The sequence below is a fragment of the Esox lucius genome, chromosome 4 (assembly GCF_011004845.1).
Source record: "Esox lucius isolate fEsoLuc1 chromosome 4, fEsoLuc1.pri, whole genome shotgun sequence".
In the NCBI taxonomy this organism is placed as follows: Eukaryota; Metazoa; Chordata; class Actinopteri; order Esociformes; family Esocidae; genus Esox; species Esox lucius.
In genome coordinates this window covers 22,954,700-22,974,325 of record NC_047572.1, presented here as the reverse complement: position 1 = coordinate 22,974,325, position 19,626 = coordinate 22,954,700, and the positions used below count along the sequence as shown (strand labels likewise).

General features: G+C 40.9%; 1 protein-coding gene across 6 annotated transcripts; it reads right to left on the bottom strand.

The window, feature by feature from the left end:
* Positions 1-59: 59 nt before the first annotated feature.
* Positions 60-15,738, bottom strand: LOC105025202 (nucleolar protein dao-5). Of its 6 annotated transcripts, none has more exons than XM_029119360.2 (21): positions 15,512-15,737; positions 15,123-15,184; positions 14,908-15,035; positions 14,146-14,279; positions 12,839-12,997; positions 12,609-12,737; positions 12,181-12,234; positions 11,747-11,938; positions 10,868-11,218; positions 7,678-8,028; positions 6,799-7,149; positions 5,919-6,269; positions 3,742-3,909; positions 3,414-3,581; positions 3,119-3,310; positions 2,618-2,699; positions 2,433-2,497; positions 2,131-2,350; positions 1,006-1,911; positions 781-893; positions 60-623 (listed from the first exon to the last, which is right to left on the bottom strand). In XM_029119360.2, exons 1-21 carry the CDS (start codon positions 15,626-15,628, stop codon positions 612-614), a joined length of 4,305 nt encoding a protein of 1,434 aa, XP_028975193.2. In that variant the 5' UTR covers positions 15,629-15,737; the 3' UTR covers positions 60-611. The 6 variants fall into 6 exon arrangements, with proteins under 6 accessions (XP_028975193.2, XP_034147751.1, XP_028975197.2 ...); XM_034291860.1 differs by having other exon boundaries at positions 10,868-11,182; XM_029119364.2 differs by lacking the exon at positions 5,919-6,269 and having other exon boundaries at positions 15,512-15,738.
* Positions 15,739-19,626: the final 3,888 nt, after the last annotated feature.

The following is a 19,626-nucleotide window of genomic DNA, read 5'->3' as shown; positions in this document are numbered from 1 at the left end:
AAATGAACTATTCTTGACATTTAAAACCAGCTGTAACAAAATGTTCTTAAGAAATAAACTGTGGAAAAATATCACTTTTAATGACATAAAAAAGATACAGAAGGCATACCTTCTAAACCTAAAATGGCTCATATACATTCAGATTATGCATTCATTACTAGGATGTTTGGGTTAAACAAACTTGATCTTTCCCTCCATTTAGGATCAGCAATACATATTCACCACATGATATACAGCAGCATATGCTGCCATTAACTATACATTTCCAAAATAATTTATTCCTCTCTCGCTATCACAGGAATATAAAAGTCATCATTAAATTGTACAGTAACATAAAAACAGTTGCAGCAGATCCATGTACTATGCCTCCTTCAAAGAGCCTACAGTACAGCACATGCAGTTAGTCATAAAATGTGATAAAGAAAGTAACTGAAGAGTTTCAACATTAAAAATGTTCATTTGTTACACTCTACAATAATAAAAATGTTTTAATAATAACATTATCTGTTTTAGGGAGACAGTTGTACAATCAAGGCAGTGCCTTGGTCCAGGTTCACACACACTGTGTAGGGTGATCATCTTAATATCTGAAGGCTTGAAGAACTCCGCGATTATTTCTTCTTCTGAGAGGAGAGAAAGACAAAAACAAAGGCTCTGTTGACTTAGCCAGCTGTAGGTCTGATGATTTAGGCACCCAAAGAGCAGGAATGAATGGTAGAGAAATGGAAAGGACTTGTTAACACTACACCTTGATCAAGAGGAGGATAATAGCTTCTGTACCTTTTTAGAAAGGGTCTCTGTGGGGGCTGGAGGGTCTTGTACAGGCAGGTCTTGGACGGGACTGACCAGTATCTCACTCACTGCAGTCTTCTCTGAAAGCTTCAGCTTCTTCTCTGTATTATAATAATTTTTTTTTACACAAAGACAATCAGAAATCATAAGTATAAAAATATGTAAACATTTCTTTTACTCTCTGAAACAACCTTTTTAGCGTAGGTCACTTACTTTTCTTCTCTGTTTGCAGATGAGGTACTACTGTGGTGGATGGAGGTGGTAAATCCTGGTCAAAGCTGTTTACTTTGGTCTTCTCTTTTTTCTTATGTTTTTCTAGTTCTTTCTCTGTCTCATTCGTCTCGTCTGTTTTTTTCTTCTTCTTTTTCTTCCTCTTCTTTTCTACTTCATTCTCGTTCTCCTTACTTACCTCCTCTGGTTTCTTGATTTTCAGTTCTTTTTCCATCTCATTGTCCTTGCATATCTTCTCAGGTTTCTTCTTCTTCTTCTCAGTTTTTTTCTTAACCTTACTCTCTGTACTTATTGTCTCCAGTTTCGACTTAATTTCCTTTTTACTTTTTTCCACTCCATTTTCCTTCGTTGTCTCTGCTTTCTTCACCTTTGACTTAGATTTATTATTTTCCTTGGCCTTTTTCTTTTTACCTGCCTTCTCTTCATCTGCCTCCTTTTTCGTCTTCTTAGATTCTAATGAAATGTCAAGGTGGACATTTTCATTTTTCCTCTTTCCTTTCTTTTTTCCACTAGGTGTTGGGGTGCCGGGCATTGAGAGTGACGGTTGAAGTTCTATAGTCGTTAGGTCAGCTGTATTATTATTGTCATCTGCTTGGCCTATGGGGAACATCAGTTGGGCTGATGCCATGGGAGGTGTGTCCTTCACGGCTCTACTAGACTTGGCTTTCCTAGGTTTTGGTTGTGTCTTGGTCTTCCCATTCTGTTCAATCCCACCTTCCTTCTCTTTTGTGGTGTTGACCTGTTTAGCAGGACTAGCCCTAGGTTTCGGTGTCTTCAGTGCAGCTTTAGCCCTGGGCTTCTTCAGTACTCCTATTTTCTTCGCTGGAGAGGTGGGAGAAGGTACAGTTTTCAGAGCTGTGATGGCATCCATCTTGGCGATGTCAGTGTCTGTGGACAAAGGTGTGGGTAGAAAGCAAAAATGTCAATACCTCCTGAATGTAAAATATATCATATAGCTCTCTATTCTGTTTTCCCCAATTAAGTAATTACATGCTGATGCTGTGTCTTCCAGCTGTTTTCAAGCTTTTGAGTCCTCTACTGCTCTTTTACTAACAATTCAATCCTGTCGTCTTTTGTCCTCCTGGGTCTTTCACCTTCCCCTCTCACCTGACAGTTGCAGTGCCAGTCTCTTCCACTTCTCCACGTCCAGATCCGAATCCGAGCTTGATTCATCTTCCCCAGTAGGAGAAATAGAAAGTGTCAGAGGCATATCAGCCCTAATGACAGTCTCAGGCTGAGTATGGGAGAGCTTCCTCTTTTTGCTCTTAATGGTCGTGTCCTCTGGTTTCTCTTTGCCCCTTTTCCTTTTGGCGGATGGGGTTAAGGCCTAAAACAAGGGCAGGAAAAAAAAGTATTAGGGAAATAAGCAGCATATATAGATGACAAAATAAATCAAGGCGACACTTTACCTGTGCTTTTTTAGTTAATGTCGCTTTCTTGTCTTTTGAAGTCACCTTCTTTCCTTTAGGTGTGGCTGAAGAAGTAACACGAGAGGAAGAGACAAAATTAATACAGTGTGTCTCACCTCCATCAGTGCAGAAACACATGCAGAAGTGTGCTCATTAATCCTGCACCATTACACGCCAAGACATACCAGCAGAATGTGCTGTAGCAGCTGGAGTTTTGTCAGCTGAGAGGTTTTCACACGGGCTACTCCTCCGTTTAGCTGTGGGTGACTGGTGGCGGAATAGCAAAAGGTTCAAATGAGGTGCTTCATCAACACAATCCACATCTCACAGCATAGCTCATCGCTCCTCAGGAAGAGGTACATTTATATAACATTAAGTCTCTTCAGAGGTCTAAAGTAAGGGTCTTGAGTTGGATTTCAGGTTGCTTTGGTGAGACTTTTTCTGGGATGTCTGATGAGGAAACACTGACTCCAGTGCTGTGTTTGGGACAGTGGGTATTGCCTTGGGCATCAGCAACCACTGGTCAAGTTGGGGTAGCAGAATTGGCTTTTATCTTGGCTTTAGCTTTTGCTTAATTTATTGGTGTCACCGATATACCTTTCTTGTAATGAGGAGGTTGCCTACAGCAGTTTGAAGGTGAAAATCATTTCATATTTAATTATAAAGACAGAAATATAGTAACTTACTGCTGCAGGACCCTCGTCTTCACTGTCGGATGAAGAATCACTGCTATCAACAGAATCCTTACTAGCTGGAGTCTTGTTTGGAGTAGGAGCAATCACTGGTTTAACTGGAGTAGCCAAGGGGGCTTTCTTCTTGGCTGTTGATGTTGCTTTCTGTGGCATCGCTGATGGAACTTTAGGTGTTGTAGCTGTTGTCTGAATCAGTGTAAAGACAGATACAACAGTGAAGAAATATTTGAATAAAACAAATAGTGAAGATTATTTTACACTCGACAGGGACAAACTCTGTAAAACTTACCACTGCTGGACTTTCCTCTTCGCTGTCTGTAGAACCACTACTGTCACTAGATGATTCTGGTGTTGTAGTCTTGGCTGTGACAGGGGCTGTTGCCTTGGTCTTGCTTGGAGTGGCAACAGTCGCCGTTTTAGTCTGTTTTGCAGGTTTAGCTGGGGTTGCAACGGTTTTCTAAATCAGTATATGAAGAAAGCAGTTAAACACAGCATATATCTTTTTAAGATATATTTTTGGCATGTTATGGTTAATGAGATATTAAGTGGTGAAAGAGAGGGGTTTTTGCTGGATGAGTTTCTTTACACTCGACAGGGACAGACTCTGTAAAACTTACCACTGCTGGACTTTCCTCTTCGCTGTCTGTAGAACCACTACTGTCACTAGATGATTCTGGTGTTGTTGTCTTGGCTGCAACAGTGGCTGTTGGCGTGGCCTTGGTTGGAGTGGCAACAGTTGCTGCTTTAGTTAGCATACTGGTTTTATCTTGTGTCGCAAATGTTTTCTAAATCAGTATGATAAGAAGAAAGCAATTACACATAGCTGTAAACAATTTTCACAGGTGGCCTAAGACTTCTGCACAGTACTAAATGGGTATGACGCAGTCAGATATGGACCATGGTTCTCTAAGGTTCTGATCATGATATTGTCAAGTATATATTTTTGCCTTCTTAGCGTCCATGTGATATACAGGTGCATCTAAAAAATAATAATATTGTGGAAAAGTCCCCCCCCAGTAATTCAAATCAATAAGTAACACCTTCATACAGCATATTCTAGATTTGTAACACAAAGTGAAACATTCCAAGCCTTTTTTTTATTTCAATCTTGATGATTATGGCTTACAGCACATGGAAATAAAAAATCCAGTATCTCAAAATATTAGAATTAAAAATTTACAATACCGAAATGTCAACCTCAGAAGAGCTTTAATCAGCTAATTAACTCCTTGAGCCTTCAGTACACACAACCACAATCATGGGGATGACTGCTGACTTGACAGTTGTCCAGAAGACACTCATTGACAACCTCCACGTGGAGGGTAAGCCACAGAAGGTCACTGCTGAAAGGGCTGGCTGTTTGCAGAGTGCTGTATCAAAGCATATTCATGGAAAGTTGACTGGAAAGGAAAAGTGTGGTAGGAAAAGGTACACAAGCAACAGGAATGACCGCAGCCTTGAAAGGATTGTCAAGTAAAGCCGATTCAAGAACTTGGAGGAGCTTCACAAGGAGTGGACTGAGGCTGGAGTCAGTGCATCAAGAGCCACCACGCACAGACGTATCCAGGAAATGGGCTACAAGTGTCGCATTCCTAGTGTCAAGCCACTCCTGAACCAGAGACAACATCAGAAACGTCTCACTTTGGCGAAGGAGAAAAGGAAATCAAGGTCCCAGAGTCTGGAGGTAGAGTGCAGAGGCACAGAATCTAAATGTGAAGTTTCCACAGTCAGTGATGATTTGGGGAGCCATGTCATCTGTTTGTGTTGGTCCACTGTGTTCTATCAAGTCCAGAGTCAATGCAGCCGTCTACCAGGAGATTTAAGAGCACTTCACGCTTCCATCTGCTGAAAAGCTTTATGGACATGCTGATTTCCTTTTCCAGCAGGATTTGGCACCTCCACACAGTGCCAAAACGACTGATAATTGGTTTCCTGCCCATGGTACTACTGTGCTTCCATAACACCTCAGCAGTGCCACATGCTGATTGCCTCCATGCCACACCACATTGATGTAGTCATTCGTGCAAAAGGAGCCCCGACCAAGTTTTGAGTCCCATAAATTAACATTCTTAGTAAACCTTTGCATGTGTTTTGAGATAATTAGCTGATTAGAGATCTTCTCAGGTTGACATTTCTGTATTATACATTTTTCATTCTAATATTTTGAAATACTGGATATCTGATTTCCATGAGCTGTAACCATTAATCATCAAGATTGAAACAAAAAAGGCTTGAAATATTTCACTTTAAGTGTAATGAATCTAGAATATATGAAGGTGCCACTTTTTGATTTGAATTATGAAAAAGAAAAAAAAACTTTTCCACAAAATGCATTTTTTAGATGAACCTGTAGAGGGTGGCAAATGATAGAGATATTTTGCTGAAAGAGCTTAAGGGATTCACACCCATTCTACAGCGTGCTCATAAATAATCTTTCTTCTGAGGGCCTTGGATAAGTCTTGTCATCTTGGCATGATGTATTACCACTGGATGCTCTCAAGTCACACCGTAACGATTCTCTAATAATTTGCAACTGTTATGGTACATCTTATTAAAATTTCAGCCATTTTATTTTTATGTTGATAGTTTTAATTGCATAAAATGGTTTCAAAGCTACATTTCTATATATATATATATATTTTTTTTTTAAATGTTTTGGCTTTATCAATGAATGTGGTTAAATTGAATGTGTCCCAAAAAATGACTACTTTCCAGGGGGTGTACTTTTCATTTGACTGTATGTTTCTGGTAGATCACTATACAGACAGGAACTGATTAACAATTTAAAACTCACCGCTGCTGGTCCCTCGTCTTCACTGTCGGATGAAGAATCACTGCTATCAACAGAATCCTTACTAGCTGGAGTCTTGTTTGGAGTAGGAGCAATCACTGGTTTAACTGGAGTAGCCAAGGGGGCTTTCTTCTTGGCTGTTGATGTTGCTTTCTGTGGCATCGCTGATGGAACTTTAGGTGTTGTAGCCTGGGGACTTTCCTCTTCGCTGTCTGTAGAACCACTACTGTCACTAGAAGACTCTGGTGTTGTAGTCTTGGCTGTGACAGCGGCTGTTGCCGTGGCCTTGGTTGGAGTGGCAACAGACACTGCTTTAGTCTGTTTTGCAGTTTTAGCTGGTGTTACAACTGTTTTCTAAATCAGAACCATATGAAGAAAGCAGTTAAACACAGCATAGATTTTTTTTTAAGCTATGTTTTTGGCATGTTATGGTTTATGAAATATAGAGTGGTGAAGGAGAGGGTTTTTTGCTGAAAGAGCAGTGGGATTCAAACTGATGCTACAGCAGTATACGTGCTCCAGAAGCAGCAGCTTACACTGAAGGGACCAACCTAGACAACAAGTGTTTCAATTCAACCCAGTGTCTTTCTGCTACTGCACTCGCTGCTATGACTTTCAGTGTTGAAAGTGTGTATGAAAAGTAATAAATGTTCATAGATACTATTTGGGAATATATTACCAATAGGAGACTACACACCCAGGATCTGATTAACAATTTAAAACTATTTATTTTTTTAAAATGTTTTGGCTTTATCAATGAATGTGGTTAAATTGAATGTGTCACAAAAAATGACTACTTTCCAGGGGGTGTACTTTTCATTTGACTGTATGTTTCTGGTAGATCACTCTACAACCAGGAACTGATTAACAATTTAAAACTCACCGCTGCTGGTCCCTCGTCTTCACTGTCGGATGAAGAATCACTGCTATCAACAGAATCCTTACTAGCTGGAGTCTTGTTTGGAGTAGGAGCAATCACTGGTTTAACTGGAGTAGCCAAGGGGGCTTTCTTCTTGGCTGTTGATGTTGCTTTCTGTGGCATCGCTGATGGAACTTTAGGTGTTGTAGCCTGGGGACTTTCCTCTTCGCTGTCTGTAGAACCACTACTGTCACTAGAAGACTCTGGTGTTGTTGTCTTGGCTGTGACAGCGGCTGTTGCCGTGGCCTTGGTTGGAGTGGCAACAGACACTGCTTTAGTCTGTTTTGCAGTTTTAGCTGGTGTTACAACTGTTTTCTAAATCAGAACCATATGAAGAAAGCAGTTAAACACAGCATAGATTTTTTTTAAGCTATGTTTTTGGCATGTTATGGTTTATGAAATATAGAGTGGTGAAGGAGAGGGTTTTTTGCTGAAAGAGCAGTGGGATTCAAACTGATGCTACAGCAGTATACGTGCTCCAGAAGCAGCAGCTTACACTGAAGGGACCAACCTAGACAACAAGTGTTTCAATTCAACCCAGTGTCTTTCTGCTACTGCACTCGCTGCTATGACTTTCAGTGTTGAAAGTGTGTATGAAAAGTAATAAATGTTCATAGATACTATTTGGGAATATATTACCAATAGGAGACTACACACCCAGGATCTGATTAACAATTTAAAACATTTTTTTTTTTTTTTATGTTTTGGCTTTATCAATGAATGTGGTTAAATTGAATGTGTCCCAAAAAATGACTACTTTCCAGGGGGTGTACTTTTCATTTGACTGTATGTTTCTGGTAGATCACTATACAGACAGGAACTGATTAACAATTTAAAACTCACCGCTGCTGGTCCCTCGTCTTCACTGTCGGATGAAGAATCACTGCTATCAACAGAATCCTTACTAGCTGGAGTCTTGTTTGGAGTAGGAGCAATCACTGGTTTAACTGGAGTAGCCAAGGGGGCTTTCTTCTTGGCTGTTGATGTTGCTTTCTGTGGCATCGCTGATGGAACTTTAGGTGTTGTAGCCTGTGGACTTTCCTCTTCGCTGTCTGTAGAACCACTACTGTCACTAGAAGACTCTGGTGTTGTTGTCTTGGCTGTGACAGCGGCTGTTGCCGTGGCCTTGGTTGGAGTGGCAACCGCCGCTGCTTTAATTAGCGTAGCAGTTTTAGCCGGTGTTGCAGCTTTTTTCTGAAACATTGTGATAAAGATCACCTTTACATTTCAGTCACTTAGCAGACACACTTATACAGAGCAACTTACAATTAGTGACATTGAAATGCATAAAATGCATAGTTTTAATTGCATGAAATGTTTTCAAACCTACTATATACAGTGGGGAGAACAAGTATTTGATACACTGCCGATTTTGCAGGTTTTCCTACTTACAAAGCATGTAAAATCCAGAAAATCAAGTTGTATGATTTTTAAATAATTAATTTGCATTTTCTAGCATTACATAAGTATTTGAGCACCTACCAACCAGTAAGAATTCCGGCTCTCACAGACCTGTTAGTTTTTCTTTAAGAAGCCCTCCTGTTCTCCACTCATTACCTGTATTAACTGCACCTGTTTGAACTTGTTACCTGTTTAAAAGACACCTGTCCACACACTCAATCAAACAGATTCCAACCTCTCCATAATGGCGAAAACCAGAGAGCTGTGTAAGGTCATCAGGGATAAAATTGTAGACCTGCACAAGGCCGGGATGGGCTACAGGACAAAAGGCAAGCAGCTTGGTGAGAAGGCAACAACAGTTGGCGCAATTATTAGAAAATGGAAGAAGTTCAAGATGACGGTCAATCTCCCTCGGTCTGGGGCTCCATGCAAGATCTCACCTCGTGGGGCATCAATGATCATGAGGAAGATGAGGGTTCAGCCTAGAACTACACAGCAGGACCTGGTCAATGACCTGAAGAGAGCTGGGACCACAGCCTCAAAGAAAACCATTAGTAACACACTACGCCACCATGGATTAAAATCCTGCAGCGCACGCAAGGTCCCCCTGCTCAAGCCAGCGCATGTCCAGGCCCGTCTGAAGTTTGAGCATGAACATCTGGATGATCCAGAGGAGAAATGGGAGAAGGTCATGTGGTCTGATGAGACAAAAATAGAGCTTTTTGGTCTAAACTCCACTCGCCGTGTTTGGAGGAAGAAGAAGGATTAGTACAACCCCAAGAACACCATCCCAACCGTGAAGTATGGAGGTGGAAACATAATTCTTTGGGGATGCTTTTCTGCAAAGAGGACAAGACGACTGCACCGTATTGATGGGAGGATGGATGGGGCCATGTATCGCGAGATCTTGGCCAACAACCTCCTTCCCTCAGTAAGAGCATTGAAGATGGGTCGTGGCTGGGTCTTCCAGCACGACAACGACCCGAAACACACAGCCAGGGCAACTAAGGAGTGGCTCCGTAAGAAGCATCTCAAGGTCCTGGAGTGGCCTAGCCAGTCTCCAGACCTGAACCCAATTTAAAATCTTTGGAGGGAGCTGAAAGTCTGTATTGCCCAGCGAAAGCCCCGAAACCTGAAGGATCTGGAGAAGGTCTTTATGGAGGAGTGGGCCAAAATCCCTGCTGCAGTGTGTGCAAACCTGGTCAAGAACTACAGGAAACGTATGATCTCTGTAATTGTAAACAAAGGTTTCGTTAACAAATATTAAGTTCTTCTTTTCTGATTCATCAAATACTTATGTCATGCAATAAAATGCTAATTAATTACTTCAAAATCATACAATGTGATTTTCTGGATTTTTGTTTTAGATTCTGTCACTCACAACTGAAGAGTACCTATGATAAAAATGACAGACTTCTACATGCTTTGTAAGTGGAAAAACTTGCAAAATCGGCAGTATACCAAATACTTGTTCTCCCCACTGTATATATACACAGTATCTCACAAAAGTGAGTACACCCCTCACATTTTTGCAAATATTTGATTATAACTTTTCATGTGACAACACTGAAGAAATGACACTTTGCTACAATGGAAAGAAGTGAGTGTACAGCTGGTATAACAGTGTACATTTGCTGTCCCCTCAAAAGAACTCAACACACAGCCATTAATGTCTAAACCGCTGGCAACAGAAGTGAGTACACCCCTAAGTGAAAATGTCAGAATTGGGCCCAATTAGCCATTTTCCCTCCCTGGTGTCATGTGACTCGTTAGTGTTACAAGGTCTCAGGTGTGAATGGGGAGCAGATGTGTTAAATTCGGGGTTATCGCTCTCACACTTCCTTATTCTGGTCACTGGAAGTTCAACATGGCACCTCATGGCAAAGAACTCTCTGAGGATCTGAAAAAAAGAATTGTTGCTCTACATAAAGATGGCCTAGACTATAAGAAGATTGCCAAGACCCTGAAACTGAGCTGCAGCACGGTGGCCAAGACCATACAGTGGTTTAACAGGACAGGTTCCACTCAGAACAGGCCTCGCCATGGTCGACCAAAGAAGTTGAGTGCCCGTGCTCAGCGTCATATCCAGAGGTTTGGGAAATAGACGTATGAGTGCTGCCAGCATTGCTGCAGAGGTTGAAGGGGTGGGGGGTCAGCCTGTCAGTGCTCAGACCATACACAGCACACTGTATCAAATTGGTCTGCATGGCTGTCGTTCCAGAAGGAAGCCTCTTTTAAAGATGATGCACAAGAAAGCCCGCAAACAGATTGCTGAAGACAAGCAGACTAAGGACATGAATTATTGGAACCATGTCCTGTGGTCTGATGAGACCAGGATTAAATTATTTGGTTCAGATGGTGTCAAGCGTGTGTGGCGGCAACCAGGTGAGGAGTACAAAGACAAGTGTGTCTTGGCTACAGTCAAGCATGGTGGTGGGAGTGTCATGGTCTGGGGCTGCATGAGTGCTGTCGGCACTGAGGAGCTTCAGTTCATTGAGGGAACCATGAATGTGGTTGAATTTTAATGTGTCCCTAAAAATGACTACTTTCCAGGGGGTGTACTTTTCATTTGACTGTATGTTTCTGGTAGATCACTATACAGACAGGAACTGATTAACAATTTAAAACTCACCGCTGCTGGTCCCTCGTCTTCACTGTCGGATGAAGAATCACTGCTATCAACAGAATCCTTACTAGCTGGAGTCTTGTTTGGAGTAGGAGCAATCACTGGTTTAACTGGAGTAGCCAAGGGGGCTTTCTTCTTGGCTGTTGATGTTGCTTTCTGTGGCATCGCTGATGGAACTTTAGGTGTTGTAGCCTGTGGACTTTCCTCTTCGCTGTCTGTAGAACCACTACTGTCACTAGAAGACTCTGGTGTTGTAGTCTTGGCTGTGACAGGGGCTGTTGCCGTGGCCTTGGTTGGAGTGGCAACCGCCGCTGCTTTAGTCTGTTTCGCAGTTTTAGCTGGTGTTACAACTGTTTTCTAAATCAGAACCATATGAAGAAAGCAGTTAAACACAGCATAGATTTTTTTTAAGCTATGTTTTTGGCATGTTATGGTTTATGAAATATAGAGTGGTGAAGGAGAGGGTTTTTTGCTGAAAGAACAGTGGGATTCAAACTGATGCTACAGCAGTATACGTGCTCCAGAAGCAGCAGCTTACACTGAAGGGACCAACCTAGACAACAAGTGTTTCAATTCAACCCAGTGTCTTTCTGCTACTGCACTCGCTGCTATGACTTTCAGTGTTGAAAGTGTGTATGAAAAGTAATAAATGTTCATAGATACTATTTGGGAATATATTACCAATAAGAGACTACACACCCAGGATCTGATTAACAATTTAAAACTATTTATTTTTAAAAAATGTTTTGGCTTTATCAATGAATGTGGTTAAATTGAATGTGTCCCAAAAAATGACTACTTTCCAGGGGGTGTACTTTTCATTTGACTGTATGTTTCTGGTAGATCACTATACAGACAGGAACTGATTAACAATTTAAAACTCACCGCTGCTGGTCCCTCGTCTTCACTGTCGGATGAAGAATCACTGCTATCAACAGAATCCTTACTAGCTGGAGTCTTGTTTGGAGTAGGAGCAATCACTGGTTTAACTGGAGTAGCCAAGGGGGCTTTCTTCTTGGCTGTTGATGTTGCTTTCTGTGGCATCGCTGATGGAACTTTAGGTGTTGTAGCTGTTGTCTGAATCAGTGTAAAGACAGATACAACAGTGAAGAAATATTTGAATAAAACAAATAGTGAAGATTATTTTACACTCGACAGGGACAAACTCTGTAAAACGTATCACTGCTGGAATTTCACTTAGTAGACACACTTGTCCAGAGCAACTTACAATTAGTGACATTGAAATCTGTGTTTATTTAAGAAAAAAATATAAGATAAATTGACAGGAATTGTCTGAGGAGAATTGTCTGAAACCTCACCGCAGCTGGACTTGATTTTGCTGTATGTTGTTTCCCTGGTGTCGTCAATGTTTTCTATAATGCGTAATGCAAAGAACATTTTAAAACCAATTAATGACAAGAAAGATGAGAAAACACACAGACCATTCGGCTATAAAGTGCAATTTCCAGTTTTTCAAAATTGTTGTTGGACCTTCCTCTTCACTTTCTGCTGAAGAGTCTCTGCTGTCACTGGAAGACTCAGTTGGCTGTAGTGGCTGGCTTGGCCAATGATGTTGTTATATTAGTCTTACATGGTGTTACTGGTCTTTCGTTTGGCAAAGGTGTTTCTAGATACATTTTGGCCCAATAAGATGTGACATGAAACAGATGTGACCTGAACTCTTAACATTAAGGGTGTGGTTTGTCAGTGTTAAGACACTATTCTCCAAAAGAATACATGAACTCACCACCGCTGTTTCCACTTCACTTTCTGAGGAACGATTAGAAAGCGTTTCATTGGTGCTTGACTTGGACTTGGTGGGAGTGGCAACAGCTGTTGGTTTGGCAGGGTTGAGCCTTGTTGTTGAGGTGGTATTCTGAAGAGAGGAAAATAAATGACAAATAAGGTCTGCTTGGTCGGACTGGTATGCATCAATGAACTTATAATATATTAATTCCCTTCTCCCTCCTAGTTCACCTGTGGAAGCAAACTCTGGCTTTCATCGTCACTCTCTGAGCTGTTGGCAGTGTCGGAGCTCTCTGCCACTTTCCTGTTCGGGAATGACGGAACGACCTCAGACAAGGCCTTGACCTTTGCAGCGGAATCGTGATTGTGTTGGGGTGTCAAATGGGTTTTCTGTAAACACAGAGGTCACCATCGTTTAGAACAGAGAGAAGATCTAACTCAGTGTTTGGTATGAAATGACTCGTCATTACGACCTTCTGGTTTTCACCGGATTGCTCAGTGTCTTCATACTAGGAGTGTAACGATCCATCCACTACATCGATGTATCGATATATATTCATGATCCAACTACATCGATCTGTGCTCAGCAAGTTGGCCTTCCGGACGACATATATCGATCCAACATCGTTTTAAAATGTAATCAATCGATTGTATCGATACTAGGAAATAACCCATTGGATTTAAGCACGTCAGACTTTATAGGAATGTTTTTTCCTAGCACTTTTAATGATAAAGGCAAGAAACGTTACTCGATTCAGTCTGCCTATCCGTGACGTCATCGCCCCGGGCCAGCAGCAGCGTAAAGACAACAAAACATAGCATGGCAGATGGCAGAGGAGAAGCCGACGAGCGAGAAATTATCAAGCCACCATTGCGGTCCAGTGTGTGGAAAGTGTTGGTTGCACTTCATTTTTGATATTTATACTGTATTTGTATTATTTCTATGTTGAAAAACAACAGCAAAAGTAGCAGGTAAACCTACTGTTAATTCAACCTGAAGAGATGTTGGCTGCACTTTATTTTTGATATTAATATAGTAGTATTTTAATGTTGAAAAACAAAAGCACAAGTAGCAGGTAAACCTACTGCTGAAATGTTGGTTGCACTTACTGTACTTTTATTGAAAATGTATTGAATATTGAAAATGAGAGCAGAACATTTTAACTTCCTGTTAATTCAACCTAAAGTGTTGGTTGCACTTTATTCAAATAAAATGTGAATGCATTTGCCATTAATTGTTGTTTACTTGTTTGTTTATATCCATAATTAATTGATACCTAATTCCCTTACAAGAAACAACAGGAATCTAGGAAACTTCACCTGCACTGTCCAGTATCCAGGTATTTATTTCAGTCAAACGGGTTGAATTTTTGGCGGAAAAGATACTGAATTGATTTCAAGTCACTGAATCGTTTCGGATCGTTCTAAATGAACCATTATCGGCCTTGAGTCGTTTCGACAACCACGAATCGTGATACGAATCGAATCGTGGTTAAAATGAATCGTTACACCCCTAGTTCTTACCTGTGCTTGCTTACCTGTGGCAGTGTCTCTTCAGTTCCTGAGTCTTCAGAATATCCTGAGCTCTCCTCCACTGTGGGGATCTCTCCAGGAGCACTCTGTACCACAGCCTTGCTCTTCTCTGGGCTCAAAATCTTTGGGGCCTGGGAGGCTGAAAAGACAGAGCAAGGAACCAAAACTTATATTTTGTTTTACTCGTAAAAACTCATCCAGAAAGTCTTGCATACTAGATTACATATTATTCTTTGTTTTATATATGAATGAGCCTATTGGAAGCTGGGGACAATTAAGTGGATATGATGGTATGAGGACCAGGTTGAACATTGCTAAGACACACATGGTAAAAACCATACTCTTTTAAAGTGCCATGGGATCTTCAGTGACCACAAAGAGTCAGGACATCCTTTAAATGTTTCATCCCAAAGATGACACCATGCATGGGACAATGTGCCCTTCACTGACCTGGGCATTTAGAGATTTGATCTTTAGACCAGAAGGAAAAGTGCCCTCTGCCAGCACTTTAACACCTCGTCCATCCAGGGACTGGCTAGGACCCTCGTTAGCTTCAAGCCAGTAGTGGGATGGCGTTCTTATCAGTTTTCAAAATACATCTACTGGCAATTCAGTTAGTTGGCCCATTGACATGTAAGGATGGAGTCTATTTGTTCCCCCAAACAAAACATCTTGTTGCACAACATGTGGAACCTTATGGTTTCATTCCATTTGACAAAATGTATCTCAACAAAAATGGTTTGATTTGCTGAATACCCTTAATTTACCTTTAAAACGTGTTGTTTCTTCCTCTTCTGAAATCGAGCTACCTGTGCTGCTTTTGGTGTCTGTTTGGCTGGCCTTTTTTAATTTAGATGAATCCGGTTCTGGGCTCGTCTTTGTGCTCTTGGACGCACTAAAGAAAGCAGTTGAATGTCAAAATTAAATCCAACGAAATTCATGCATAACTGCCTGTATTTTGAGAAATGTAAAAGGTACTCACTCTTCAAACCATTTATTGTAGATGTCCAGTAGTGAATTTGGCAAAGCTTCCGATGCCTTGTCCTAGACATAAGATACACAGACAAGATCAGGTACATGGAAATCTAGCAAGCTAAACAATGAACACAAGACATCAACCAGCTGAGTTCAATCTATACGTTTAATGACTTCCTATTTACGTCCATTGCACTGGCATGGCACAAGCCAAGCGACTCTCCCGCTGTCCGTCTCAATCCTAGCAGCTATACATTGTTACTAACAACTATGTTATTACATTGCGACAACGCGGTTGTGTAAGTACAAATCTCCGAAAATACGTGGCAACATTTTCCTTTAGGGGAGTTATATTTAAAGTACAGATAAAAAAACAACAGATAGCCAGATATAAACCTTCTTCACATGTTTCTTCAGTTCTTCTGCAGCTTTTAGGAATCCGTTCTCTTTTAAATGCAGGTAGATCAAACGATTCAGTTGTTGATTTGAACTATAGTTCTTATTTGAAGGCATATTCCAACGTTAACACAAACACAACAAAATAACTTTACTTCCAAACAAATTTTATAAACTTGACCACACTTGAATGCATGCTTTCAGGCATCACATCGTTCATTACAAACTTTCAACTTTGACCGAAAAGTATTCGTTCCGGTCTAGTCGGTGTGCATGATGGGAGTTGGAGTGCGGCGGCACAGACTGGTTCATTATACATCGTTAGTCCATGAAGCGACCAACATTATAAAGCCTATTCCTCAAAAAAGTATTTTGTTTATTTCAGTAACACACTAAACCTTTTTAATAATTTTTTTTGCAAAAAAAACAGGGCATATTTTTGAAGATACTGTCTTCTTTCTTAACTGTTTTATTGTTAAAATAGTTACTGGGTTCGCATTTAGAAAACCAGAATTAGTTGTCTACTCATATACAACCAAAGGCACTTCATAATGCCGCAGGAAATTATAATCATTTTTTGTCATGGCTACAAGGAATTTTCAGAGCGAAAAGGTGGAAAGATCTTGACTGGCCAAGTCAATCACCTAATCTAAATCCAGTTGATAAGGCCTTTCACATGGACAAGACTGAAGGCAAAAAGTTCTTAAATCTGAAGATGGCTGCAGTGCAGATATAAAATGCCTGGTGATTTGTATTGGTTGCAAACATCAGACAAACATCAGATACAGTAAATGCTAAACATAGATCTTTTATTCTACATGATGGTAAATTGCCAATAACTTTGATGTCCTGAAATAGTGGCCTTATGTACAAAACATGTCATAATGTCTAATGGGATCTTATAATATGTATGAAAATATCCTCAAATTAAAGCTGACGAATATATATCTTTTAAATTTCATTAAAAAAAGATCCAAAGAAATACAATACAGCACATCTGTATAGGAATTATTCAACGTGCAAACATTATATTAACCAAGGGATGCAGAAATACACACAATATAACCTAATACCACAATATAAGAATAAGTCAAGAAGTTTGAAATGTTCACAGCGACAAGTACAGTTTTACCTCAGATACCAAATGTGGGCTAAAACATGTGCTATCTAAGCTTTAGAATGTCCAAGCAATCAACAGACTAATTAGCAAACACTTTACAAAGGATAACAGACACAAATGTTTAAATGTTATTACAGCAGTTTCACACGCTGGTATATACAATATTATGATAGAAAACCATGAGGAGAAGTGCATGGTCATGTGCAAAGGTTGATATACAGAGGTGTCACAGAGGCTTTTCCACAGTGGTTGTCCATGACATGTCAGTGGTTGGGTCAGTAACAGAGTTCAAATCTCTATAGTTCGAATCTCTGGGCCGACAGGTGTACAATGTACAATGTAGAGCTTATCACATAATACTAATTTCTCCTGTAAGTCGTATTAGGAAAACAGGTTAAGAAAGTGTGCCAAATGATTTTTAATTTTATTTTAAATCTGACACTTGTTTGTGTCTGTTAGAAAAAGGAAAGTCTAAACTGCCTGCCCCCTCTCTCCCCCATCCCTTACCTGGAGCTATGTGACTCATTTTACTCCAGTGGTTGGAGGAGGTGTGAGTCAGGCTCACGCAGGAATGACATCTCCGAATGGCTGTGCAACACCAGACCAGACACTCTAAAAACCATCCTCAGGCAAATAAAACAGCTTCTTCAAAATATGCCAATGCGGTCTGATGTGATAGCAGCAGGTGTGTTTGGATATGTAAGGTTTGGTCCATGGGTTATGAGGGGATATACATATAATGTAGTTGGTGTGGATTCTAAAGGCGGTATGTTCCAACCTATTGCCTGGAAATGAGTGAGAAGGCCAGGGGTAGTGGGGGAGACCACTGTGTACTGGCTAAGCAGTGGTCAGGGGCTGAAAGAGACCTATTCATGGAGGATGTGAAGGAGGTGAAACCAGTAAAGAAAAGCAGTGTGTATTCGAAAACAACTCCAAACCTCAATCTCACTAAGCTTTTTTTCAACAGCACACACACACACACACACACGCACACAGTTGCCTTGACTGAGCAAAATCACTGGTAACCGACAACATCTGATGGTATCACTTTTCATTAGTTCAAAGATTCATTGAATATTTCCTCTGTTCACCAACCCCTACAGACGTCTTCTCCTCCCATTCACAGAATAGCTATGTGTGTGTAGTATAGAATGCTGCTCCTTACATATTCCCATATGTGGCTACTGAGCAGTGGCGGCAGAAATGAGACAGGGGACCTGGGGGAGTGTTCCCACTCGCTGTGATTGTATGAAACACACTGAAGCACACTGAAGGACTAAGCTGTTTATTCAGGTTACCCCTCGTAAATGGACGTCTGTTTGACAGGAAGTGAATATACTGCACATTCCTCATGCTCAGCCACTCACGTTCCGGCTACAGGGAACAGCTTTCTTAAGGTAATTAACAGTAAGCTCCGGGGTATATTTTTGCTATAGTGACTTTTTATACATCACAGCCACAGGCTGTCTTGTCTATTCAGTCTTTCAGCAAAATCGTAAAATAGACCTCTTAAGTTAGAACTGTCAGTATATAGATTTGTTGTGTCTACTTGATCTCTTTTATAAATCCGGTAGGCTATTCATAGATCATACATTGATCCTATTCCTTCATTCAGTCATGCTCAAGCCCTGGCCTCTTTGAAGGAGTTGTTTTGTCTCTCCAGGATGCCAGGTGCTATGAAAAGAGAACCAGTTGCCCTGCACTGCCAACTCAAACACACTGAAGGGTTCAAGCACTGAGTCTGGGTCCAGCCCAGATCACCTGTGAGGTCCTTCCTAGAAACCAATTTGTGAACACTGAACACTAAACATGCCTGTGGAGGGTTGGAACAATAAGGGTTGGTTGCTATTCAATCAGTACATTTGGGATGATGGATTTTCATTGCACCTGAACACACTATACAACACCCCTTTTCAAGTCCATTGAGTGCTCGAGCCTGACTGGAAGTCCCGCCTTCCAGGTGATATAAGCATGGCTTGTACGTTGCTCTGTGATTATTTCAAGCTTGATATCACAAAATAGAATTTTTAATAATTATATTTTTCCCCTGCACACTCAAAAATTGAGGTACGATACAAGAACAGTTCTGTACTTATAGGTACACTTTTGAAGAATGTTCTGTCAAAAAGGTACAATTTTTGTCTGTATGGGTACAGAAGAGCGCCTTTTGACTAACAGAAATGGTACAGAGTGAATTAAAACAAAAGAAAAAAGACATTTGTACCATTTCACCCCCGAGGGGAGGGGCAGCATTGGACCTTGCAGAACTGAAAACCTATATGTAGGTCATTTGCCGGTACAGTTTGATAAGGTACAAAAATGGACTGGCACTAAAGGGTACACTATTGTCTCTCAAAAAGGTCCCCCCCCCAGCGACAAGCATTTGTACTCTTTTAGGTTACAAACCAGTACTTCTATTGCTGAGTATGTGGAACTTTTGTACTACCTACTTTAGTATCAACATTTCTGTCCAATTTGGAAAGTTGTACTCCCTGAACAGGCCATTTCTGAGATTCTACTTCCAAGATGTAGCCTTCTAGTTTTTGATACTCCCATTTGCCCTTTCCCTATCCCCTCAGAGTTTACATAACAATAAACTGGACCTAACCCAGTTTCACACAAGGTATGCATGGAGGACCTTTCACTGCTCCCCGCTGGTCCAAGAAACTGTGGTTGGGCAGGGATCCGTAGAAGTTGCCATGGCGCCAAGTCTAACAGAACTGTTCCATTTCAGAGGTTGATTCCAAATATTCAGATGTCCAACAAGAGTGGCTTGAGCAGAACATTTATTGTTCACAAAAATATACCTGCCTGCGATTTCAGCGTGTCATGTGAGAATTGATCGGCCAACCCCAGGCACATCATCCCCTGATGGTTTATTTTATTTTATCATCATCGTCCCATTAGCTATTGGAGCAGCTACTCTTCCCGGGGTCCACTTCCTGGGTGGTACAGATACTGAGGGCTGTGTGCCAACTTAGGCCTGTTTGTAAAG